This window comes from Eutrigla gurnardus (assembly GCF_963514095.1).
Source record: "Eutrigla gurnardus genome assembly, chromosome: 20".
Taxonomy (NCBI): Eukaryota; Metazoa; Chordata; class Actinopteri; order Perciformes; family Triglidae; genus Eutrigla; species Eutrigla gurnardus.
The window spans coordinates 7,218,166-7,245,041 of NC_139931.1; the positions used below are offsets into that span (position 1 = coordinate 7,218,166).

Below are 26,876 nucleotides of genomic sequence, written 5' to 3' on the forward strand. Positions count from 1 at the left end.
ATAGGTGTGGAGTCGACAAACAAACCCCTTTTTATACATTTTCACACACAGGGCGTCCTATAGGATCATCACATCATTGGTAATCAGGTCATCATATGTATCACCTGCGTTGCCTTGCCACCTGTGTATGCTTTACTAATTATGGCACCATCATGTGGTTAAATTAAGAGTATCAATGCAGCCAAAAGAACCAAAAATGTATTTAACTTTGAACAAATTGTATCAGACACTTTTAACAAAATAAACCACCACACGATGGCACAAGTAATGTGTCCCTTTATATTAAAAATCTGTCCTAAATTCAGATTGTCAAAGACTTTAGAGCAACTTATGAAAAAACAACAATGTATTTTAAAGTAATTTCCTACATGCAAAAAGAGGCTGTAAGCAAATTTCATTTTTTTTCCCCATCAGAACTCAAACTGTGCCAATATTTTTAACAAAAGTGGAAAAAATGAAATTGGTCACACATGAATGTTCGCTGATTGACTTTCAGTTATTTGAGCGGTTGGATTCCATTCAAAATGGCAAGTTACCAACAAAGACTCCTCACACAATTATGAATGTAACAGGATTGAATTTTACTTAAATGACTCAATAATAATACAAAACCCATCAAGAGTATGACAAAAAAACATAATCCAGTTGAAATGAACGAAGCAGCAAAACGACACGCAAACCACGTGACGGGTTTGTTAAAAAAAATCAGGTCAAATACGACATCAAGTGTGAGAACAAAGAAAACAGAGAACATTTAATATTTAAAAAGCAGCCTCTGCAGGTAAAATCATGCAATTACATAAGTAATTTCACAAATGTGTCGGCTGACAGAACTCACTATAATAAACACTTAAAGAAGATAGAGAGTCCCGTTGTTTTCAAACACAATTTCATAGCAGCATCGTCATCACTGGGCACGATCGTCTTTTCGAAGTAACGGGGTTAGATAATATTCATACAGTATGTACAAGAATACAGAATCACCTTACACCTGACTGGAAAAACCATTATACTCAACCGATACAGCGGCCAACAAGGATCTGTCATGGAGTCCTAACCACAGAAGGAGATACGTCAAACCACAAGGTCCAGGTAACAAAGCCAGAGACTCGGATGCTCAAAGCAGAAAAATGTAAAGATCGTGTGCGGTGGCTAAATACACAGAAAAGCAAGGTGAAAATCGGTGGGATAAAACACGTTCAGGAATGTACGCTACACTCTGACTAAAACTGTTGCACGACGCCGGCTTTTCTGAGGACGAAGGAAGGATGAGGAGCCTCCAGCTGCTTCTGTTAGAATCTCAATGGGACGCACGATACCTTTACACCTCGCAGGACTTGTTTGCTATTTGAGATCAGGCTGCCTGTCTGTACCTGTAGAGGCAGTCTGAGAGCTGTTGGCTGTAACACCGGGGGATCTGGGACCAGCGGGACAGTGAGAAGTCTCCTTCACTTCAGCTGGCTGAGGGGGTGGGGGAGGAGGGGGGGTGTGTCATCGCAGGATGTGCTGGGCGGGCACTGATCCACAGGTCGAGGGCGTTCACCAGCGAGCGCCGCCTCGCTCTCATTCGGGCTGCGGACTGGAGTTCCAGGAGAAAAAGCTGGGCAGTTTAAAGAGGGAATCCCTGCGACCCGGATCGGGCAGGGTCAAGGTCTCCGGGGCCGACTTCTTCCTGGGGCGCTCCTTCGGCACCGCCAGGAACTCCGGGGCCTCCGTGGAGAGGGGGGTGGAGGGGGCACTGCTCGGGCCGCTGCGGTTGCTGGACGGCAGGGGGGTCTCCGAGATGGAGATGGCGGGGGGGAAGGTGCCGATCTTCAGGTTGGTGGCTTCTTGGGTGGCACGCTCGTACTCTCTGACCTCCTCCATGGTCATGTCTGTTGGGATGGATTACACTTGAACTGAATAATTGTAATGTGAAGCATTGTCTTTTGATTAGCAAAGGAATATGTATAGAAATATGATACAATATGAATAATATAGGATGGCGTATTCATTCATTAAAAAGATGCTTCACTGGCACCAAATCTAGAAAATGCAACACTTCCTAAAAAACGGTGACAGGAACCAGTCGAAAAATATAATTCTTAAAATTTTAGCTTGAAGTAACCAGTAAAAAGGCCTTTTTCTCCTGCACTCACGTGTACACACTGTTTATCTTTGGAAGGACGACATTACACCCCGAACATAAAAAATCGGCCTTGCTATGAGGCACATTTTTAATTTGAGTCATACAGACTGGGCTAAAACAGCAAGTTAACTTTATTCCACTTGCCTTATACTGATTTTTTTCTCTCAGTGAGTCAGTGTCTATGCACAAACCTAAAAAAAACTTACCGATCCACTCATCCACCCAGGCGAAGGCCTGTCTGTGTCCTAGAAGCAGCACGTCTCGAATCACCTGAGCAGAATGAGAAAAGGAGGAGGCGGAGAGGAAGCAGGGAGAGGAGCGACACCACAGAGGAAGAAAGAGGAGGAGCACAGGGAGTTCAAGGGGAGAGGATGTGATTCAGAATGTGTTAACTCTGAAGGCCGGTAAAGTTAAAACATATTCTAAGTTCCAAACATTTCCGCTCACCCCCGGAGGAATGTGATTAACGAGTCACTCCCGGTGTTACCATGTGAGTAATGGCCCTGCCTGTGTGTGTGTGTGTGTGTGTGTGTGTGTGTGTGTGTGTGTGTGTGTGTGTGTGCCTCGGGCAAGGAGAGCACAGGGACAGTTCACCCCAGAGAGGGATGCTGTAGAGCGCTAAGCCAAATAGATTTGGGGAATAGATGTGAGGTTTAAAGTGTGCGGCCGAGGTAAAGGGAGGTGGTGCGAGGCAATCTGCAGGATGTGAACAAGGGCAGATCGTGTGGAAGGTGAAGAATTCAACATCCGATGTGGTTTTTAATGACTCCCTACCTTGTGTACAAACTGCTCCACGCGTGTTTGTAGACCCCAGACTTCAAACTTGACCGTGACCAGTTTGTAGGAGCACATGATGGGCTCCTGGTCTTTGATCCATCCTTCCTGCAGGAGGCCTCGGTTGGTCTTCTTCGATTTAAAATACCGCAGGTCCTGCAAGGCCACGAGACACCGGTTTAGCCAAATGACAAATTCTTTAAAAAAAAAACGTCATTTCTGCTAGAAAGGGAAAACAAAATCCCCTTAACATCTTGTTGTTTTTCAACCTACACATGATTAAAATGTTGTTTCCCATTATTTCTCTGTCTCAGAGTCACTTCCTCCTCCCTGGCTATAGGAGAGCGTCACCTGCATTCATAAGGAGCACATTCACGTGCATTAATCACTGCTCCCTATGGACTCATTATGCTGTCGTGCTGATTTGTCTCAGGGTCGTGTGTCTGACTGACGGAGCGTGTGCGTGGGCGATACAAAGCTCTCTCTGGCGAGACTCGCAGCGGAGGAGGAAAAGGCCTGCTGCGTTTATAAAAGGTGTCATAAAGTTTCTTGGCAGACTTTTTGAAATGTTTTTTTTAATAAAAAACTACTAATAGGTTTGATATGTTTTTAGGAAATGTTCTTGCTTTCTTGCTGAGGATTAGATGAGAAGATCAACACCACTGTCTATGCAGTTAGTTCAGCTAGCTTAGCATAAACAGCGTCCGCTGGTTGCCTGGCAACCTGAGAGTACAATTCAAGAAGTTGCCTACGCCAGGAATTTTGTTGTTGATGTTAGAGATGCTGGTAGGTGGATTTTGTTACTTTAAGATAAAGCCAGGCTAGTGGTTTGTAGGCCTACTTGCTACCAGTGTTTGTGCTAAGCTAAGCTATGCTAAGCTAAGTGCGAAATGAGAGTGGCATTGAGCTTCTCATCTAAGGCTCGGCAAGACAACTGATATGACTTCTGGCTGAAGTCTTCATTGAAGTGACTGTAAGTCGGCTTCTGCAGTCGTTTCCATTCCCGTGGATTCAAACAGAGGAACATTCTGCCTGTTGCCATGAGCACTCTGCTGCCCCCTTGTGTCCACAGTTATAAAGCAGCAAAACGCTTAAATGAAATCGGCGGCATCTGTGAGCACGTTTCCCAAAATGTTCCACTATTCTGTATTTATCCATAGATGACAGATACAAGTACACTCTGAGCTGTGTTCTGTGTATGAAAGCTGCTATATAAATAAAGTTGATTTTAAATAACTATACTCCAGCTTGTAAAGCAGGGGAAAAAACACATGCAATTAGTGAATTAAAGCTTTCAAGGCGTCTGACGTGATTCATGTATGAATGTATGGTTTATTGGCAGCTGTGACTCTGCTGTGTCTTGAAAATCAAACGATATTAACATTGGCCATGTGACTTCGGCTTCTAGCTCCGAACAGCATCTTGGTGCTATTTATAGCTCTGAGAGGATAAAAGCAGAAGACCATAAAGCCCAGTGGGAGGTGTGTATATATATGTATATATATATGTGTGTGTGTGTGTGTGTGTGTGTGTGTGTGTGTGTGTGTGTGTGTGGGGGGTGTCAATAATAAAACACCACTGCAGTGACATCATGACCCTCCTGATTATTAATAGCAGCAGCTTTTTATGACCATCACACCCTGATAGACGGGCACGCACACATGCATACAAATGTCAAATCACCACAGCTAATATCCATCACCCCCCCCCCATCTCGCCTAAACATGCATCTCCATCACTCTGGGGAGGCAGATGGCCAGCTGGTGGTCAGAAAAATGAGGCGGTGCTGCGAGAGAAAGATAACACCCCATTCTGTTTATCTGCTCGTGCACCCCCCCTCCTCTCTCGCTGTTCTTCTGTCCGTCTCCACCCTCCCTCCTCTATTTTCTCCCTGTGGTCCTTTCTCTACCTCACTCTATACCCCCCTTCACCTGGGACTCCCCCCTCACCTCGGAGTCCTTGTAGTGGCGCTCGGGGATCTCATCGTAGACGATGTCCACGAAACACACCTCCGTTTCCTCGTCTCTGGGCTCGCCGCCAAAGATCTGAGGAACCGGGGGGGGAGAACAGTTTGGTGTGTGAGGAGGACAGCTAAATCAATAATGCATTCAGGGGTTGACAAATGTTCTGGGCCCGGTGCACTGTGATTTCCCCTGTTACCGGGTCCGGCTTCACACACTTTCTTACGGAGAGAGAGAAAAAATGTTAAATATTTGACAGGAAAGCAGAGGGTCAAAGGAGTTAGGGGGGGGCTGACGATAACACAACAGCCTGACGAAGACACAGTTGTCCTTCTGTCTGCTTTACCCACAAACACTCTAAACAAACTGTGAGGACCAGTGTGACTCACACCGTGTGGTCACTGATTTCTTCCTGTGTCTGACTCACAGCTCCAGCGTCACAGAGAGTTGATCGCACTTTGTGTTAAATGTTTGTGCAGGTGTAGCGGGGGGGGTGGGCTGCACAAACGGAAGGAGCAACTTCAGAAAACACCTCCACTTGTTACGATCAGTTTTCAAACGTGTAATTATGAGCGTGTGTGGGGATTTGCAACTCCCACGAGCTGCCACTAGGTGGAGCTGCGGCCTTTTTGTTTCCAGCTGCAGTAGGACGGAGGCATTGCGTAACCTTCAGACTGCCACCAGAAGTGTGAAGTGGTAGTGACGGTGAGCTGGAGATCTCAAGATAAGTGCTTTTTAAAGTGATGGAAGACTCAACTTTTTGCCATTATTGTTGTGATTTATTAATGTATGCACGCCCAATAGCATTCATTATGGAGAACTGAACTGATTTAATGGTTCTGTGACTTTCAGGTGTTGATCGTGAAGCAGGGCAGGTGATGGACTTTTTATGAGTTCTTTAAGACTTTACTTCTCAGCATGAAGACTTGATCACACGGTAAAAACTATCTACAGGATTGAGATCAGTGGAGAATGAGCGCCAATCCCCTTTTGTAACATTTCACTTAATAAAGAGATAAAGAGAATTCACTCATTTGGAGGCTTTGAGGCAAGAAGATGGGCAATAAAACACAGGGGGACTGGCAAAGGTACAAGAACAGACATTCTGTTGAACAGCCACGCTGAGATCCCCTTCTCCGTTGTCATCTGCCCACACGAAACGCTCCCAACCACGACACACTCGGAGCTCCACTCACATTATCATTGCTCCCTTTGTTGTCCTCGTATTTGGTCTCGATGTGGATGGAAAACTTGGGCAGGAAGGAGCACTGAAGGGGATCGAAAAAGAGACAAGAGTCATTCACGTCGTCGGATGATTATTTTACGTAGCTTAGGTTCGGACCAGATCACAATGTACAGGCAGAGAGAACATTTCTGTCGACGTCAAACTATCATAATTCTCTCACTGTGTGGATTTACTGCACACACACACACACACACACACACACACACACACACACACACACACACACACACACACACACACACACACTTTATTACCTTCTGGCCATACTGACTGCCGTTACACACAACAGTTTGATGAGATGAAAGCTTAACACTTCCAATTGTTCCACAAAGAATGGTGGAACCCTGGTTACATAAGCGGTTGATGTGTGTGTTTGAGAATGTGTTTATGTGCGTCACACACACACACACACACACACACACACACACACACACACACACACACACACACACACACACACACACACACACACACACAGGACAACGACAGCAGAAGGGACGAGCAAACAATGAGCTCTAAAATCTGGATATTAGCATTTTTGCTCTTCCAGTTGAAAAAGATGAACTAACGTTTTGCTCCACAATTTAAAATATATCAAATACGTATCGTTTTGAAGCTTTATTGTGTCTTAAAAAGACAAGAAAAAAATGCCTTCTCATGCCTAATGTACACTATACGCCGCATACATCTGATGAAACCACATCAGGCCACCTGTATTAATTCCAGGCTCCTAATCATCCATCATCCAACTTTTTTTTCTAGCTATGGAATTGTGTTGGGCCAAACTTATATGGAACTATTGAATCTTATCAAAGACCACCTGACAAAGGATCTTATAACAAATCAAAAAAGAAATGACATGCTCGACGCAATCCACTGCAGCGTTATGAGAGCCTTGGGTGCGCAAGAGGTGTCCGCACAGAATCTATAGGCTCACGGCTGCAGGAGTATAAATCAGGTGCTGCTGCAATTATTCCACACAGTCCAGCAAATCCATGCTGCCTCATCGTACTGACCTTGTGACTCTTAAGGAGACCAAAAGAAAAGGGCGTGTTTGACAGAGGAAAGTGAGTTAAAGCAGGAAGGAACTCAATGCCCGAAACAAATACCCGCCTCCATAAATCAAAGTACTAGACAAATTAAAAATGTTGACCCAACGATGGTCAGATCAGCATCGTCATCTTTACAATTCACTCTGAGAGGGACATGAATTTATTTAACAGTTATGACGACGTTTCACGACTACCTGTTTTGAATAACAAAGTCATTGTCATTGCCACCAATCACTATCCTCGTCTTTTGCATCCTCACCCCCCCCCCCCCCCCCCCCCCCTCTTCTAATCACCACAAAACACCGCCGAGCATAATCAGGCCCATGAGGCGGCGTGACCACACAAGCACCATCAACACAACCAAGTGGACATCTGTTTCATTCAAGGCTCGCATTAGAATCATGAGGATTTGATTTGAGAAGATCGTGAGCGGCATTTTCCAGGAAAGGTTTCTACACTCATATTCTTAAGGTTGTTAATTCAAAGAAAGTTCCCACCAGTGTCCTCAAATATCCAGATGTTTCACGTCTCTACAGTCTCCGTGGGGGGGAATAGATCGGCCAGCTGCTGGTTTTATTTGTGACTCATCGATGTTTACTTCCTTAGACGCGAGGTGGGCAGGCTAATGTTCCTCTAATGTCCCTGAGCAAATCATTAGTGCTTTTTATCTCAGTGACAGTAAATGAACCGCTTATACAACGGAGAGCTTTGGGGTTGTGAAGGTTTTTAAAGGAAAATAACCTTGATTGGTTGATATTGTAGTTGATGTGCAGCAGGAATGCATAAATAGTGTACTGTACCAAACAATCAGTGTAGAACGCTCTACGCCTGAAGGTGAAGCTCTTACAAATCTATTATATTTCAACCTTCATTATAGTCTGGCGCTCTAGTATTACACGAACAACAAGTATTACACGAAACAACATGATTTCAGATGCAAGTGGGTGTAATTAGTTTCCTCTACAGGGTGTCTTTGTTTCCGGATAACACTTGCTTTATGACTGATGTGAAAAATGACATGTGTTGCAGTTAAATGTCACTGCATGGAAAACGCTGCGACGAGACGTCGATACCGTTTGGATTAGACTTTATTCGAGCACAATCTGATCAGCGAGGGACAGAAATGTCACAAACGTGTGCACAAGTCTCTCTCTCTTGCACCGCCTACACATTTTATGGTGGATTTTCCGACATCCCTAACGGAACGAGGAAAACCTGTTTGCACTTTCCTTGATTGAGCTCCTGCAGCAGCTGATTGTCACCAACATCCCAGTCAGAAACAAACAAACAAATCATTCATACACACATCAAATAAACCCGAAACATTGGACTGAAATTAATTAAGAAGACACAAAAACCCTTGTTACGTTGGCAACCAGGGCTAGTGAAGTGAGGACCAGCTAAAATGTCCTCACAAAGATAGCTGTACAAACTCACTCACACACAGACACTCTTTATAGACACACAATGCATTAAATGTGAACTCATTCTTCTAGAGTTGTATGAGGGGGTTTAGAGCAGCTTCTAAGAGTCAAAAAGCTCAACTGAACTCTCAACGGAAGCATTTCCAAGCAAAGGAGAAATAATTAAAAGCAGGACCTTCTCATGAGTGTGTAAGACATCGTATCACAAGAGAGTAGTGTGTATACACATCAGATGTGCACACAGGGTGACAGATGGCGCAGCAAGACAATTGTATGTCACGATTGGAGGAACCATGAATCCCTGCTGGAGGGACCGGATTCACACATTTTCCACCCCGTGGCCCTGCAGGGAACCGCTCTCCGCATTTTAAACTCTGCACCACAAAGATTCAGGGGTTCAAAGTGTGACTTTGTGCGTGCATCACGTCGTGAGTACTCACCGTGTACTCTGACCACGTTTCCAGCAGAGGCCATCAGCGTAATGGGTCGAAGGGAACAAAGGCATGAAAGAGGATGAGAGATAAGAAAAACAATTCAGCGCAAAATGGAAAAAGGACCATTAGGCCGCAGCAATAACACTTCAGTCTCGGCGACACGAGAGCAACCCATTTTATCATGACAGTCTAATATGTTTAAGTGTACCGTAGGTCCCTGTGCGGCTGCTGCCATGTTGTTTTGCATGACTATTTACTGAAAGTTCAACATAACCACAAAGCGATGTGATATCTGCAGGCTGATGCTATTAGCTGTCAGTGTTTTTATGACATATAAAGCAGTTCTGCTTCTGCTAAAAGCCCATTACGCTTTTCCAAATGGTGGAAGAGTCTTTAATGATGACACTTTCAATGAAACGCTTCACAGCAAACCCTTGACATATTTGTTATTATTTTGGAACGACTTTAAAAAAGCTGTCTGGCGTGTAATACCGACGCCTGACGGACACAAAACATCACTTAATGTCCTTCCGGTGTGCAGTCATGTCTTATATAACACATCACACAATAGTCAACTAAAATGTAAATAAAAAACTGTTTACCGAAAGCCGTAATATATTTATTTAAAGAGACGTGGTTGTCTAGTCTTTTGTACTGATGCTATAATATTTGTCACAAATATAATGTTCTGTTCAAGCGCATAGAAAGGCATGCTATTTCACATTGGGTGCACATTGTGGATAAAAGCACAAGGATGTAACTGAAACCTTACCTGTGACCGTGTACGGGTAGTAGTTCCAAGCCTTCTCTGTGACATAGAAAATCTTAGGGACCACTGCTCTGGCCCAACTGGGCAGCTTGCTGAAACAGAGAGAAAGAGTGGATGTAATTGGAAACAGAAGGAGAAGAGGAACAAGAAAAAAAGTCAGTTAAAGTTAAAGGACTGATGAGACGAACTCAAGTAGCCGTCTCTTAAAGTTGCTCCTCGGCCCCATCACCCAGAAAAAAAAAAAGCAATGAGGAGCAACCAGCTGCGTGGAGGCCATGCCTCGTAGCCATGATGGCCTCTGGGAAAGTTGATTACGCTGATTACACGCTCCACCCAGCGGTGGAGTTTCACCGTGATAGATACAGCGAGGGGACGGAAAAGTACAGAGAACTCGCTATTACTCAGCAGAAATTGATTCCAAACAGCAGACGATCGCAGCCAGAGAGGCCGAGGCCCGTTATTGGACGTCCAATCAAAATGCAAACGATTACTGAGGAAGAGGAACAACGGGGGCCAAACCTCGCCGAGCTGGAGGGAGATTGCCAAGGTGCAGATTTCTTTTTGTGATACTTTTAACAACGGAACAGTAAGTCATGATCAGCATGAGGGAAAAGGTGAATGCAACCCGTCTTATTATTCTCTAAGCCCAACAACACACTGAATATCAGCCAAGCAAGGCAAATAACACCATAATTGGATGCAAAGCCATCATTAAGCTGAACCAAATGTCACGTTCAGGATGATTCTATTTTACACCAGCCATTGATTATTTTAACTCCCCCCCCCTAATAACCCTCCTCCCTTCTTATCCTGTGAGCTGTAATTGAATGTGGAGATACTGAGAGTCTGCGTGGACCACTGGGACGAGACGGGCTGTTCCCTCCCGCCGTCTCTCCGACGGACTGTCAAACAGCCAGGGGAGTGTGCAGACACAGCAGACTGGTCACACGTCCCCACGCCGCCGCCTCGGCCGAACGCCACACACACACACGCAACAGACGTGGTAACAGGTGGTCCGTGGGCGGAGAGAGGGAGGCAGGCGAGGTGTCCGACAGTGACCGCTCAAATTATCCATCATTTTACACCGACCTCGTCTCCCTCTGCCCACACACACACACACACACACACACACACACTCACACACACACTGCACTAAACCTTCCCATCCACTGAGTTTGTCAATGACACTTCACATTTCCCAAAGGCCCACTTACTTTTCACATCTAACCACAAAATCCCTCCTCGACCTCTCACTGTTCATCTCTGTGTCATTGTCTTACTTTTGGGAATGAGTGGCCCAGTTATCAACAATGTCTGATTCTCATCAGTCATATCATCATCACACATAAAGAAATATAGATGAGTGGAGTGATAATAAGGGTCTATTATCAGTAATTATTATTTCCTACAATGTCACGATGAACTGTGCATTATGAGCTTTGTGAAGACGGACGTCACAGCGTTGTATTTCATAGGTCTACCTGATAAAGAGGCTGCTCTTTAAAAATACATGTTTCAGTTTTCTCGAGGCTTTGAAATTCTGCTGCAAAATCCATTCTGTTTGTTCACCTCTCGTCCTTTGCAATCGTTATATATTCAATAAGGTAAATCAATGAGGTGCTGAACCGGGCTTTCACCTGGATTCACCTCGTCATCGTACTCGATGAAAAGATGAAGAAAAAAACCTTCATTTTCTCCTGCAAAGCTGCACGGAAAATTAAAACGATGCAGGTGCGTGATGACGGGTTACTTTCAGAGAAAATTCACAAACAAGAGTGAGGAAGACACACTTCAGATTGCAATTAATTCAATTGTAATCTACATAACTACATTATTAAGTTTAACAAAGAACAGAAAATCGTCTTGGAACGAGATGAAAAGGGACACATACATTGTCCCCTTTGCTTATTCCTAAAGCACACCAGCACTGCTTGATGCAGCCTTATGACATCTTAAATAAGCATGTAATGATCTCACCATGTCCTATATGTGACTGTACATGCTCAGCTTTTTATTTGCTGTTGACATGAACACATTAGACATCCAAGCAGTGGCTAATTTATGTCGTAGCGCCGACGACTGCGGCGACAGCGATGGGGCTGACGGTGACAGCTATGCAGGGGGAAAAAAATGCACCTCGTCAAATCTCCCCTGACAGCTTTATCAGCAGCTGCCTGATGAACGCTGACGACAGGTCAGCTGACCGATTTGTTTATTTATTGTATTCAAATCGAGCTTAACACGGTAAGAGGAAGACACTCACCTGTTGAGGTAGATTCGTTTCTCGGTGAACTGGCCTGATCCGTGCTCCGGGTCCTCGTAGGGCTCGTTCTGGACCACCTCCACCCCCTCCCCACGTTCACTCTGCTCATTACTGTGTTTACTGATCATATACAGCTGGCCAATCCGGTACTGAAAGACAAAAACGGAGAATGGTCATATTAGATCAACTCTTTTATTCAATCTAGGGAGACAATTAAGGTAAGGAGCAGGTCATGCTGATGTATCGACATTGTCATGGCAACAAACTGTCCTTTATGGCTGTGTGTGTGCAATCGTGATGAGGATATTCTTAATGGAACAATATGCTCTTTGATTGAAGTCCAACAACTGACTCAACAGTATAATTTCGTAGCAGTCGTAAAAATAAACGCAGGAGGGAAAATACCAGGATTACTGCTATCGCTGCACGGTCCCGACACCTGGGGAGGGTCGCCATAGCTGGGGGTATTATGAGCTGTCTGCAGCATCGTGACAAAGTCCTCGTATCAGGGCAGTACAACAATAGCAACAGCCAGCGAGGTGCCCCTGTACCGCGGCCCCTTGGGCCACATTAGTCGACGCCCACATCCTTCACTCGTCAACGGACGACACACTTGGCCGAATGGCACTTTGAGGTCGCCTTGACAGGCTTGTTCGTCACACTGCAACTATTTTCCATACTCTTGGAAAACGAGAAGCATTGTGAGAGCGCTCCAGGAAAGAGATTTCCGACTGCTTGTAGAACCTATTTCCGGGCCAGGGGGAGGGGGAAATCGATACGACCCTGATGGTGACTTATGCCGCGCTGCTGGAATGCCAGCGGGTCATGTAGGACTCAACTGTAACGCACACAAACAGAGATAGCTGCGTTAAGCTAATGGAAAAAAAAAAAGAGGACTGCCTGGGATGTTAACTTGTGACATCCAGCCACAAAAAGCAAGCAATGGAGGGAAGAGAAATTTGATAGTGGAGCCAATGTGGACCGGTAAACAAGCTCAGTGTGTAACTTCTTATATCGCAGCGAGATTATTCCCAGATGGAATGTTGATGGCCGGGTGTTTCTGAATGAACAGCTGTTGGAGCCCGTGACATATTTTTTCCGCTGCAGTGACACAGTCAGAGGCCAAGCATAATAGAGGAGGATCCCGTGTTTAGACAAATACAAACACAGGACAGACATACGAAGGAAAGTGGCATTAAATCTGAGCAAATTATTGATTATTTCATTACACAGAACAACACAAGTCAATGTTGTAATGAGTTTGCATTATTTTGTCCATGTTAGTTATTTTGTAAACAACTAATAGCATTAAAGTATCATTTATTAAATATTTCAGCAATCTTTAATATACAGGGTCACCCATGAAGTTGGAATAATTTGCAAATGTCTTGTCTTTTTATAGTGCAAAACAAATGTTATGGATGATTAATTTCACCTGGGGAGCGTGTGTGAAACATAATGTAATCATTGCACCGAGTCAAAAGTGATTACTGATGCATTTAAACAGGAATAAACAGAGGATTGTGTCTGAAAAACATTCCAACTTAATGAGCAACGGTGCATATATATATATATATATATATAAGGAGAAGGATGAGGTTGCCATACAAAGAGCGAAAACAAAGATGAGAGGTGGTTGAACGACGTACAAAAGTCTCCCTGCTAGATGAAAAGCATCAAAGCAGCAAATGCCCACTCGAGGGGGGAGCACCTGAACGCCACTCTGACGGCGAGCAACAGCGTATTAACATTAAGCATCATCTTTCATGTGTCCCTCTGCTCATTGAGGGCTCAGACGAATTGTGTAAACACGCCGGCTGTTATGATCTGTTCTTCCTACCTTGCCATTGTATCGAAGCCAGCCTGCTGTCACCCTGATGAATGAGAGGCTGCTCTGTGTCATTCTTCCTGACAATTTTACATTTTAAAGATGAAAAGCGTTGCACCAACACTGTGATCAGACTGTGTCTCTTTCTGCGTCTCTGTTCGAAACACAACAGCAGGTGGTGGGGGAGCTGTGATTGTGCTGCAGCCAAGGAGAGTGCTAGTGAAGATAAGAATCCTGACAATACGACGCTAACGTGTAATACAAATTCATCCACAGAGGGAGTAATTACTGCTCTGAGTCCTGTGTTCTCGGGTAAATGACTGGATGATGTGCTCCTGTTGTATTAAATAAAAAGGGCTTTTAAATTCTGATGTGCATTTCAGGGTTGTGCTTCTGTGTCTGGATGAGAGAGAGATCTGTTTCATAGAACTGGATGATAAAATCGATTTCATCAAGTACTTGTAAAATGTTTTATAAATGATGATTTTCACTTCAAGCTTGGAAAGTTCATAGTTCATATTCATAGCAAGCTCTCTTCTAACCACTTCAGGCAAATCCAAATCTGTTATTGTTGTTTTTTAGCTGCCATTGACAGCCTGCTGACTCCTTGCTCACTGCTCTTAGCCGCCGCATCGCCAACTCCCATCTGCCTCTGCGCCCGGAGAAAAACGATGTCTACGGGGATCGCACCGACAACCTTCAGGTCACCAGCTCACTAAATCTGTGTCTATCTGCATATGCAGATTACCCTTCAGTCAATTCATTTTCATGTGAAGCCTTCTGGGCCTCGGCGGTGGATTTCACTAAGATATTTCTTGGTGAAATCCATCCATATTGTTTTATCTCATCTGCCCATATGGTGGATGAATTATTCTGACATCAGAGGGCGCACGGAGATACACACAAACACCCTGCCTCTCACAGCAGATGCACACAAAACGGTGGCCAAATGAACATTGCTTACGTTGGCAATGTCGCGAACGCACATATTTCAAAAACTTGGACCACAATCAATATTTGGAATGAATAATAACGGACGTTTAAGAAAATGTATGCATCAGATACTGGACTGAACATTTCTAGAAATTGGTAAGAATTACACAGAACATTGTGAGGCTAAGCCAACCATAATCACCATAATCTAACTTGATGAGGACCTCAGTTGACGTGTAACATATGGACCTGCATGTGTGTGCACAACACGTCTATGAATTCAGCGGCAAAATGCAAAATTGCTTTCACGATTATGCAAAAAAGCAATCTGGAAACGGCAGTAAGATCATTTTAAGTCAAATCGCAGGCAAGTTGCTTTTATGGAGGGATCTGCATCGTCGCATTTTTAGCACGGAGCTGATGGATCAGTAAGGCAACAGGAGAGCGGAGCACTTTCAATAAGGGACTCTACAGGACCGCTACAGGAGATCCTTCCTGGTGGGGCTGTACTGTTCCGCCAACACAACTTGCTGGTTCGTAATCGGGAGTCTTGAAGTTGTTGTTGTCACACAGTACAAGATCCTTCACCAGAAGGAATCCCTGATGAGTATGCGTGGGCTCCAAACTGCCACCGAAAGCACAAACAAGCTTCAGTAAATTCTCCTCCATTGTTTGGGTCCAAGCAATCCTTGTAGTTTGTCCCGGAGTGGGAGCAGAAAATCAGGGCTAAAGTTGTGTATAGGTGGATGGGACGAATAGCCTATAAGATGTGATCAAATGTGAGTGTGTGAGTCAGTCACATTAAACACTGCTGCTTCAGCAGAAACGTCGGCATGCTGCTGAGAGCGAGCGCGTATGACTGTCCACGTTTGCCTTCTTCACGCTGATTCAGCAGATTGTGAAGGTGAGCGTTGACTCCCTGCAATGGTTTGACAAATTCCCATATCACGCCAGACACATAGGCAGTGTAGGAGGGTGCCAAGTACGGATTCGGGCTCAGGGGAAGCAATTTCTTTTTTAGGGTTTTAGGATATCTGCCTACACCTCATTTCAATGGAGGATGGACTCGGTTTCACTGGTGAAATTCACTTGCACATTATTTGTGGCGACAAATAAAATGCGGTGTCCTTTTATGAATGGATTGAAGGGGAACCGACACACAGGGAGGTCCTCTTAAGGAGCAAAAAGGACCGCATTGCATAAGCTATGTCAAAGACGTATGGAGGGGTGTCATTTATTTATACTGATCGTTGCAGGTGGGAGCGAACGATCTCCTGCCACGCTTCCCTCTCAACCCCCCCCTTTCTCGCTCCCTTCCTCCCCGCCTGTCTTCTCATCCCGCATCTCTGCAGTGTCTGAGGTCACTGAACCAAACATTACATAACGCCAAGATCACTCACTACGGATCACTCCACCATGCATCAGCTTTACTCCCCGCCCGGCAGCACACTGGGTGGCCTACTGAAATCATGTGTTTATATGCATGCGGGTGAGGCGTGATTGGATTGAGTGTCAAAGAGAGGTAAAGATGGCGAGAAGCAAAAAATAGAGCAAAAAGAGGGCAGCGTTGCACAGGGAAGACGCTGGAGAAACTTACATAACAGGACTTGATGGACTTGATTAGAGGCTGCCGTCTCCCTCTTGCCTTCCCCACTACTTCTCCTCTTCCCTTTCATATGATGCGTCGCTTTCTCCCGACGTTCTATTGCTTTGTAGGACTAACTCTTTGTGTCTTTCCTCCCCGCTCTGTCTCTCTCGTCTCCCTGAGCTAGGTTGGAGAGCATCATTAGTTCAGCCAGAACACAAATCCTTATTTCCCCCGCCTCGCAGGATGCATGGGAATGAACTACAATACAAATATTAAATATTAATATATATATAAATAGTGTGTCTAATTAAGGTAGTTTTCCCCAATGTTTTAAGGTTGTGTCTCCGTGGCTTATTTTGGACTTGCAGTGGTGACAAAATGCATGCTTTATGTATAATATTACGGAATAATACATTTAATAAAACTTTAAAAAAATAGCTCATGTGCTTCCAATTGATTTCCTTAGTGTGCGTGACTAAATCACCATGTAGACTAAGGTTGCACTTTACAAATTTGGGGGATCATCAGAGCAGCATCTTGCAGGCTAAATAACAACAAACACACTCTTTCACAATCAAAGTATACATGTATTAGTCAGAACCCTCATTATAAGAACACGTTTTTTTGGAATTTATAATTGATTCTCCTTCAAAATCACCTGGGAGAGGTGCGTATAAACAGCTGCTTCCCTGTTGTTTCCTTCTGTCTGTGGATCGCTACGTTGGGGAGAATTAGGGATGAAACTTCTATTTACAACCGAAAGAAAGAAGCAGGACGTGTTCTGTCTGTCTTTTATCGATGTTTCAGTACTGTGGACAGCGCCGCACTTACAATCAACAAACATCGCTGTCCGTGGTGCTGAAACAACAACCACAAATATCTAGGCCAATCATTTTGTTTTTGCTCTTTTTTTGTAAACAGAGACAGATTAGTGAGCAGAACATGTAAACGATTCTTCTTGTCAGGGACACCTGACTACACACAAAGACATTCTTGGAACCGCTGAGATGTTTACGACTTGCTGTGACTCAACTCGCATTTCAAATTGAATTGATGGCAAATGTTAATATAGCGTTTACATTCAGACTGTGTTCAGCCTCGCCGCAAAGCCTAATTCAAAGTCAGTAAAAAGCAGGAGCATGGAGAGATCAACCGAACCCCCCTGTGGTGAACAAGGAAGAAGCGGCGGCACCCGCGGGTGGAGGCTGAGGTGTGACATAGCTGCGATGCTCATTTTTCTGATTGATGTCATTTTTGTCACAAACATAACACGCGGGCCCACGCACGAACCCATTTTGGAGCCGTACCGATGCACAGCCGACTGCAACTTAAAAATCATTTACATCTACCGGCAATATTTGAGTCAATTCGTCTTCAGCCTTGAGCAAGAAGCAGGTGATTATGTTTCCTTGTACACTCGGTTGATAAATAACTCTCCCTCCCAGTTACATAAGCCTTTCCCCCCCCTCTCTGCTCCTCTCCGGAGTGTTTTGGTACAACTTGAATTTCAGGCAGCTCGGGGGAAAACCATCTCATTTATTATGCATAGAGAGAGCACAGTGTGTTTCTATCTTACAGCCATGGTGAGATGGAAAGAGAAAGAGAGAAAAGAAAAAGTGAGCATGAAAATGGAGCAAAAGGGACAAAGAACAAGAGAAAAAAGGGATTGACCACAAGTGTTGTGTTGGTTTTGCTAAGCTATGCACTGTTGATGCGCCAGGGCAAGGCAGACAACACAGATGTAGAAGGACGCTCGTTAAAAACCCTAAGAAGTTGGCATGACATCACACCCGCAGTGACAGTTGCAACAAGGACAGGGAGGCTCAGGACTGAGTCTTCATGGAGTAAGATGGTGCTCTGGGAGGAACGGGAGGCTAATATATGTGCAACTGTAAGGTTGTTGGGGAAAACAGGGTGAGGAATGAGCTGAGAAAGTGTAGAATGAAAGAGACAGCGAGGTATGGAAGCATCACGATTGGAATTATAAGTGTAAGTGTTGTCGTCTCAGTCAAAAAGTGCTGTTTGTGAGACTTTGTTAAAGCTGTGGATACTTCCACCCTTTCTGGTTGATGACATGGGCAGATTTAAGAGTCTAAGCCAGTTAATATAAAACATAAGAAAGCTCTCATCTTTTGATTGAACGCAGTAAAATAATATGACCTGAGAGTAACGGTTAGGGATTGCTACTTGCTACGTTCAGTATTCATCGTTTTTCCTCGTTATTTTGTAGGCGTTCACTTTATTAAATTAACTTAAATACAATTATTTCGATTTTTTGGGGGGGGAAACTAATTGTCTGGATTAAGTGACTAATCTGTAAAAAAAAAAGAAAAAAAAAGGAGATAGATAATTGCTAGAGAATTAGTCGTTAGTAGCAGCCCCAACAGACACAAACAAAGAGCAGAGAAGGGGCTTAAATCCGCTTCACAAAATAGTCATTCACCAATTTCATATTAGGTCATAAAGGGATTTGAATACTCATCCTGGACAAGTATGGCATTTGGTTTAATAAGTGAAACAATTAACAGAAGAGGAAAATCATGTTGAAGTGGTCCAGATACGCCGCGGTACATTGTGAGACGTTTTTCAGTGGATGTATGAATGAATGTCTAGCACCAGTCACAGCCTTGACAGAGAGAAAACAGCTGACACAGCACGTTTAATGGCTTCGGACTGCAGGCCACTTTCTCCTCGTTTCACTTGTAGTCTGACAATGGATGGAGGGATCTTTTCATACAAAAGAATGATCCCTACGTGTACAATCTGCTTTCCGCCACCCGCCAAGAAATCCAGTTACACAAACGCAGCACGTGACAAGCAAACAGGCTTTTCTCTGAGAGTAGCTGTGAAACACTCGTGACATTTAAGGAGTCCGGTTTAACTGCAGAAAGTCAAGCGTGAAGCGAACGAGAGAAACACGAGAGACGTGGATAAAAATGTACAATAGTTAGGCTTGTGTCACAACAGCTGCAGAGGGGTTTTACTGCACACACACACACACACACACACACACAAAACCAGACTCACATGATATTTACAGGCAGTCAGCCAATTATATTTTACTATGGGAGCATGGCCATGACCTTTGTGCATACAATAGCTAACATAAACTGTATATCCACATGTATGTGAATACAGAGCGACTGCGTGCGAAGGTATGTGGGGTAAACTCTAAACTTAACTTTATAAGGACAGAAGCTCACCATGTCTTATGTTTGTTTACAGTGATACATCAACAAAAATAATTTTGCAATGAGCAAAATAAAAAAAGTTGTCCCAATTATATGAATTATTGAGTAAACAAAAACAATTTCATCCTTAAATGCTGGTGTTCCTCAGATCTCACATGATATGTCACAGTGACCTTGACCTCTAATCTAAAAAGTCCAGCTGGACGTTTGTGCCAAATGTACCTGAGATATCGCGTTCGGGAGAATGGACCGTTAAGGACGGACGGACAACCCAAAACGACACATCGCCTCCAGCCGCGGCTGTCGCTGGAAAGGCGGCATAAAAATAGAGTCGAGGGCAGCACTTGGAAAAGCCACATCACTGCAATTGCATAGCAGTTTGGAGAACAGAGAATAACTCCGGATCAGTGGCGTCTGCTGACAAAAGCAACAGCCGTCAAGAGGGAATGATGGAAATGACCAGCAAGGAAGAAATATACAAGAAACGTGTCAATTCAAAAGGACACACAATGTGAAGAATCTGGTGTTCCACGAGATGAGAGGGTTTTTATTCCACAGCATGTTCAAACCACTCAAACAACTTCTTTGTGAAGATGCTTACCCTCTTGACTCAAGTCTGAGATGTTCATGATTGCACTAGAAAAAACAGACCGAGGTCAAATTGATGGAAATACGGTCCTTGGGTGATTAAGTGTCACTCAAAGCAGAGGAAGTGTGTTTGGACGTGTTTTATCCTGAACAAAGACTATAAAATAACCCCAATCAAACACACCTAAACTAAATGAAGGAACGCATATCTGCTGAGCCTAAATCAACCAAACATGACACATGAGGAGAGTAACTTTCACAATAAAATGCTAAACAAACGCAAGGTCATGACACAAGTGGGCCAGCGTGTATTCAGTGGCGTCCGGCGTGTGGAGAACCTCCTGAGGTCTGATGTCCCTGCAGCGACACCAGCTCCCTTATTCCACCTTGACAAACGTGCTCTCACTTACCGCACACAGAAGGCCACTTCACCACGAGAGATTTCTAATCAGCTGTGAGCCGCTGATGTTCCCATGGCAACCAGGGACACTTGCACTTTATTCTATTCGAGTATGTACACTTTACATCCATGCACACGTGCGTGCACTGGTGTGGGTGCGTGTCATGGTCGAAACGTCCAAAGACTTTCAAAGGAGCAGACCTTTGCTTTGAGTTGCTATAGGAAACAGGTTGATTGGTGCAACAGACTAAGAGTTGCTGCAATCATCTGCGTCCGCCTCCGTGTGAATTCACAGGATGGAGAGAGAGTGATGTGCAAATGCAGGTGCTGAAGTCCAAATGGAAGTAAAAAAAAGTGGTGCATTCTTGCATTGTCACATTGAGCAAACTACAATGCAGAGAAAAGAAGGAAATCAGGGAATCAATTTCACCCCGGTGACAGTCCAACATCTGTGAAACAAGAAGGCTGAATTCTGTAACAACAAGCATATGACTGCCCATTATCACACATCCATCACCAATCAGAGGACACAATGCGTCCTGATACATTGTGATCACATTATAGTGTGGCACGTCCAGCTGGTCCCCGTCTCGTGCAGCAGCTCTCCGCCACCTCGCCCATAACTCTCCTGACACATTCACAATGTGTCAGCACAGCTTCTATTCTCAGCAGCCATGGCTTCTACTTGTTTGGACAGGATGTTGACAGTAAGTCTGCTTTGAGGAGGACCGGAAGGGAAGGGGGGACGGGCAATTAAGAGTTTCCTGCTTCGGATAAGGGGAATGATGATCGCTTCCCAATAAACTGGTGGGACCGTGTGCCTTTAAATTAATGAATGCTCTATGTCTACTGTGCTCCAGCCAATGTTTAAATGCTTTATTTGTGCAATGGTGCCCCCCCACCTCACCTGTCCAGTAGTCACCCCAGTTCCCACAACCTCCAGTCACCTGACCAACTGTTCCTGCACATTAACGGCTCTTAATTTAGTCCCCTCTCCTATAAATAGAAAAACTGTTGACCCTAAATGTTTACAGGAGCATTTATGTTGCTAGGCAACCACTTCAGTCGAGCCGTTTCTGCCGGTTCGTCTGTTTCAGTATGTAACCTGGAAAATTCTTCCGTACATTACTCCGTCCTATGCAGCTCGTCAAAAGAAGCAGCTGGCCAAAACTCGTCATGGGGTCATGGAGGTCATGCATGTCTGCCTTCTCATTCTGCCTCTCCAGGCCAACAGTGACATGTTGCATGTTTAAGGAGGATCAGGCTTTACAGAATTGGGGAAAGAGTATACGATGGTGTCTGTGTGAACATGTACTGCTGCTGGTCACTGCCACAACATTATGCTATACAGTTTCCTCTCATGCAGAATCATTTAAAGTCCAAATCACATTGGCTGAGGTATTAAAGCTGCAGAGTTCTCTTTGGTGGTGTGTTTAGACTGAGAAACTGAAGTAAAAAGTGTGTTAAAATGTAAAGAGAAAGAAAGTGAGAGCACACAGCCAGACAGACCAGAGATAAAACATGCATACACACACAATGACATTTATTATAAGAACCATATCGCTGTTGATCCCCAAAACCACAGCAACAGTCTGACTCAGAAAGAAAGGTGCTCAGGTGGAGAGGTGCAGAAAACGAGCTTTAACAGCAAAGCCAGAATCGCAGACAAGGTTTTGCGAGCGCAACAACAACCAAACACCAACAGGTTTCCAATTATGTCCCCAGCGGGGACTCAGTCGGGGCCGTCCTATAAGGCAGCTGGATAACCATAGGAGGCAAATGGGAGGCAATTCAAGTAATGGTATGTGGATAACTAACCAAAGCCATATGGAATCGACTGCTAGCATCTACGCACCAACAGGGAAAGCAACCAATACAGCCAATCAATTTTATTCTTGTCATGCGTCATCTTTCTTTGATTTAATTGGTTTAAATACACCCATCAAGCTGAGCAACTATTGGAGTTCGCAACAGTTGGTTAAAGAGTGTCAAAGTATTGAATGGACTGCGACGGGTCTGGACTGATGAGACTATTGATTTGACAGTTTACCCGTAATGTTCTGCTACATGTTGGAGATCAGAAGTGGTGTTTTTCATTGGAAATCTCTGACTGAAAAAAAGCTCAATTTAATGACTCGGGGGTTCTGAAAGATAACGCTCTTGCTCCCTCAACTCATTCTTCAAAGCTCATTACTCGGGAGCTGATGAAGCGAGCGGGGAGAGCAATTCAACTGCTGCTCGGGTGTAGAAAAGACAATCTCAGTTCTTTAACTGGCGAATGGGTAATTAATTGCAGGAGGAAGCTGCACAGTAATTGATGAGTGGAAGCTCGGCTCTGAAAATGAATGTCAGAGCGAATCTTTCATAGATGCGTGGGAGATTTGTTGTGGGGGGTATTGAAGGTGTGATATACCGATTCATCCCGCGTACAGGTTTTAATTTCCCGTGCAATATGAATTTTTTCATATCCGCCGGTGAAGAGCCGCAAAGAGCGCTCCCATCCAGGCAAGCTGGGAGTAAATTGAGAGGAGACGCTTATTCATTTTAAAACAACAATTAACAGCCCGCAATTAAATCTCTCAACAGGGTAAAACGGTCAGATAACAGCTTGCGACATAAACAAGTTGCTGCTAAACTTGGCAATTTACTCCGTCAACTCAGCAGAAAAGCATGCTGGAATAACAAGCGTGGGATTACAGCCAGGGAATTAATGAACTCAAAGGGTCAGACATCGCATGAAAGAGGCATTTGATGCAATTAACAGGAAGCAACCAGTGGAGCAACATTACAGACATAATAAACAATCAATCTATCCACTACAGACAGTGAAAGACACTGGATTTGAGTGCTGTCTTGCCTTTTTACTGTAGATGAAGTTTGTACCTTATAAACAAATTTCCCAGGATAGTGTGCTGATGCTCCCGGGAGCAAAAAAAAAGGCAAATTTCTGTGAAAAATATTCATCTTGCATACAGATGCATGAGAGAATCACTGACCCACTAAAACTATTCCAGATGCCAAAACAAAATCACGCTGACTGAGGCAGACTCCGACAGTTGCCCAAGAGCATCAATCACCTTCTCAACCCACTAGCGTAGTCTCTCTCTCTCTCTCTCTCTCTCTGGGTCGCCGCCCGGCTTCATCCTCTTTACATATTCATGGCTTGTCGGTTCCAAACGAACGAAGACGTCAAACACAACCAGAAATTCATGTGACGATGCACGAAGTGTAAAAGCCAGTATGACAATCATTAATCCCCCTCCCATTAAACCGTGGCATATTTAACAGATAACATGAAGCATGGATGTAACGTTGTTTGAACACAAACACCCGTGCATCAGAACGCTCACATGGTTGCATATCATAAGAATAAGAGCGCTGCAGCTATTTTTAGTCGCATGTTGTTTTTCGCGATAGTCAACTGGACAGACGAGATATCGCCATGACAGCGGATCCAATTAGTTTTCACAGCAGTGCTTTAGCTTCACCTCATGAAGAAACCATGAAGATTGTTTGTGATACAATTTCCGAGGATCTCTAGTCGTGTTCTCGTGCAACTAAGACGTCCACTCCACTTATATTTATCCGTGCCCGGTTGCATAAAACCACTTAGGCCAAGGTTCCTCTGGAAGTTTCATCCGAGGACTTCCATGGGTTGTTGTGAGAACATTTTAAGGGACCCACGTCTCTTTGAAGTGAAATCATTTGTGGAACATATAGCTGAATTCATGGTGATGGCTGGCTTTCTTTTTCTTTTGATATTCTCTTTGTTGTCTAAGCTAGACAATGCATGCTAATGTTACAGGATGGGTGTGAGTGCAGCGTAACCATGACAACTGACATGTGCTTTATAACGAAAGCAACTGTGAAAGCCTTGGTCTAAACAGTTAGGCAAGGAGACGACCATAAAGAGGGCGGCTTGATGCAACGCTCCTAAACGAAGTCTATGAAGAAGGAGCCCGTGTCCTTCATTCGAGGAGATCCTGATTCATGACTCTTATGATAAGTGGAGGAAGCAATGCAATGACACCGAAGCAATAATGAATCATTGCTCATCGTGAATCCAGTGAGATGATGAAGGGTTTCATCATAACAGCACACGAAAGAGTGTTTTCCTTTCGCTTTACGTCTTTCATGTTTTAAACTCTCTCTCACACACTGGTGGTGATCACTATTTAATTGTGTCTTTGTGTGTGTGGGTGTGTACGTGCATGCTGCAAGCGTTTATAGATTGCATACGTTCATTAGTCGAGTCAATGACAGATCAATAGATTGGGTTGGGCCCCGTTTTCATCGTTACAGCAACAGATGTGATAGGCTTTAGCTGGCGATCCTCCATCACCGTTGGAGCGAAACAAAGGAGAAGAGCCAATCAGCCTCCAGGACACGGGCGTGATGAAGGAGCATCCTGGTAATTATAAACACGAAACTCACAGAAAGCAAGCAGGAGGAGGACGAAGCGGAGATGAGGATCGGGCCAGGATCAATAGATCTCTGATTAAAGGCAATGATGTCATCCTCACCCAGCAGAGTGACTGTATCTTCACAACCCGCTGACTAAGACGCGGTTTTCGTTTGAAGCAGCAACTCCATGAACCACGTTTACGAAGTGCACCGGCTCCCTTTAAAGTGGCACGCTCAGGTCACATCATAAACCGGGTTAAATGGGCTGTTAAACCTTTATGACAATCCCAATAAAACACTTCAGCCGGAACATCTGTTGTGTTCAGGTTCGGACATGAAACATAAAAAAAGGTAATGCTGGAGCAGATCATGGAGAGACAGGAGTGGGACAAGGCAGGAATCAAATCACAAACGTTGTCTTGTATTTGCATCCTTAATGAGTGAGGCTGTTTCTGTGTCACTTTGACCTGAGGGCAACTTCAGCCAGCAGATGCTCCTCACTCTCCTCCTCAAACACAAGCACTCTGACTGTGTCTCCAGAGACAGAAACTGCTTTGTAGTCATTTAATGATTAAATGACTACAAGAAAGCAGAAATAAGAACACGCAAAGGTAAAAAAAAAAAACACAGGAGCCCTTATAATAAGTGACCATGCAGTCAGTGCAGTGATTCTTTGCACATTAGGAAGCAATGTGTCCACACACGTGACTTTTAACGACCCACGATGCAATAGCAATCACAAATAGATGCGCCCATTATACTGCCATTAATAACACGGTCCATTCTGCTGGCTGCTGGCCGCGCACGAGCTCCCTTTAGTCGCGTGACTGCTCCTTTAACACGAAGTGGAGACAACGGCAGCTCCACCCGGCGGCGGCTCCTGGCCGCACCTCGGCTGCAGGAGCTCGTGCCATTCAACAACAACAACAACAACAACAACAACAACAACAACAACAACAACAACAAAATGACAACTTCAATGACAACAAAACACGCTGAGCAGCAAGTGTGTAGCTAAACGTGTGACGGGAGACGAGAGAGTCAAAAGAAGAAAACTTCCCCTTACCTCCTCCACGGTGAGAGGCATGCAGATGCGGTACTCCTTCATCAGCATAGTCCCGGTGATGGCAACACGGAGGCGGGGAGGAAGAGTGTCGCGCTTCGGTGTCGGCGGCGGTGGTCGCGAGTCAGGGGACGAGGCTGCGAAGTCGGTGATTCGATCGCGAGTTCCACAAATTCACTCAAATCCCTCCGCGCGGCGGCAGGTTCCGCGAAGCCCACGCGAGTCTCCACGCGCGCCAAGTCCCAAGTGCACGAGCGTCTTTCTTTTCGAGGGGTTCTACGATAACACTGCTCTGAGATCTGTGTTGTGAGCCGCTCCGGCAGCATCCATCTGGTTTCCCACAGTGACGTTCAAGTGCGTAGAAATCCCCCAGAATCCCCAAAACTCCAGAACAAGTCAACAAAACCCGCAGCCTCGCGCGGCTTATTGGCGCCGACTTCACGTTCCCGGATGAGGAGCGGAGCGTTGTGGTCCTTTCCTGGCTCTTCGCACGTAAACACTGCTCATACAACTCGCTGCGTGAAGCCTTCCAGCGTGACTGCTGCTCCTGCGAGTCCCCCCTCCACTCCGACCAGGATGCGCAGAGAGAGAGGGAGAGAGAGAGAGGGAGGGAGAGAGAGAGAGAGAGAGAGAGAGAGAGAGAGAGGGAGAGAGAGAGAGAGAGAGAGAGAGAGAGAGAGAGAGAGAGAGAGAGAGAGAGAGAGAGAGAGAGAGAGTTAAAATCTTCGCAGAGCTGACCCTGGTTCTGAACGGGAGCTAGCCGTGGTTCTGATATTTAGCCAGGATTAAAAGATGCTGGACCTCAAAGTTTTTCACACGATTAAAATAAA

The 26,876-nt window shown here is 44.8% G+C and overlaps 1 protein-coding gene across 1 annotated transcript; it reads right to left on the reverse strand.

The window, feature by feature from the left end:
* Positions 1-563: 563 nt before the first annotated feature.
* On the reverse strand, positions 564-26,562 carry pitpnc1a (phosphatidylinositol transfer protein cytoplasmic 1a). Its single transcript, XM_084037117.1, has 9 exons — positions 26,050-26,562; positions 12,052-12,200; positions 9,792-9,880; positions 9,026-9,033; positions 6,060-6,131; positions 4,852-4,947; positions 2,903-3,058; positions 2,335-2,398; positions 564-1,874 (listed from the first exon to the last, which is right to left on the reverse strand). The coding sequence occupies exons 1-9, from the start codon at positions 26,095-26,097 to the stop codon at positions 1,564-1,566; spliced, it is 993 nt and encodes a 330-aa protein (XP_083893243.1). The 5' UTR covers positions 26,098-26,562; the 3' UTR covers positions 564-1,563.
* Positions 26,563-26,876: the final 314 nt, after the last annotated feature.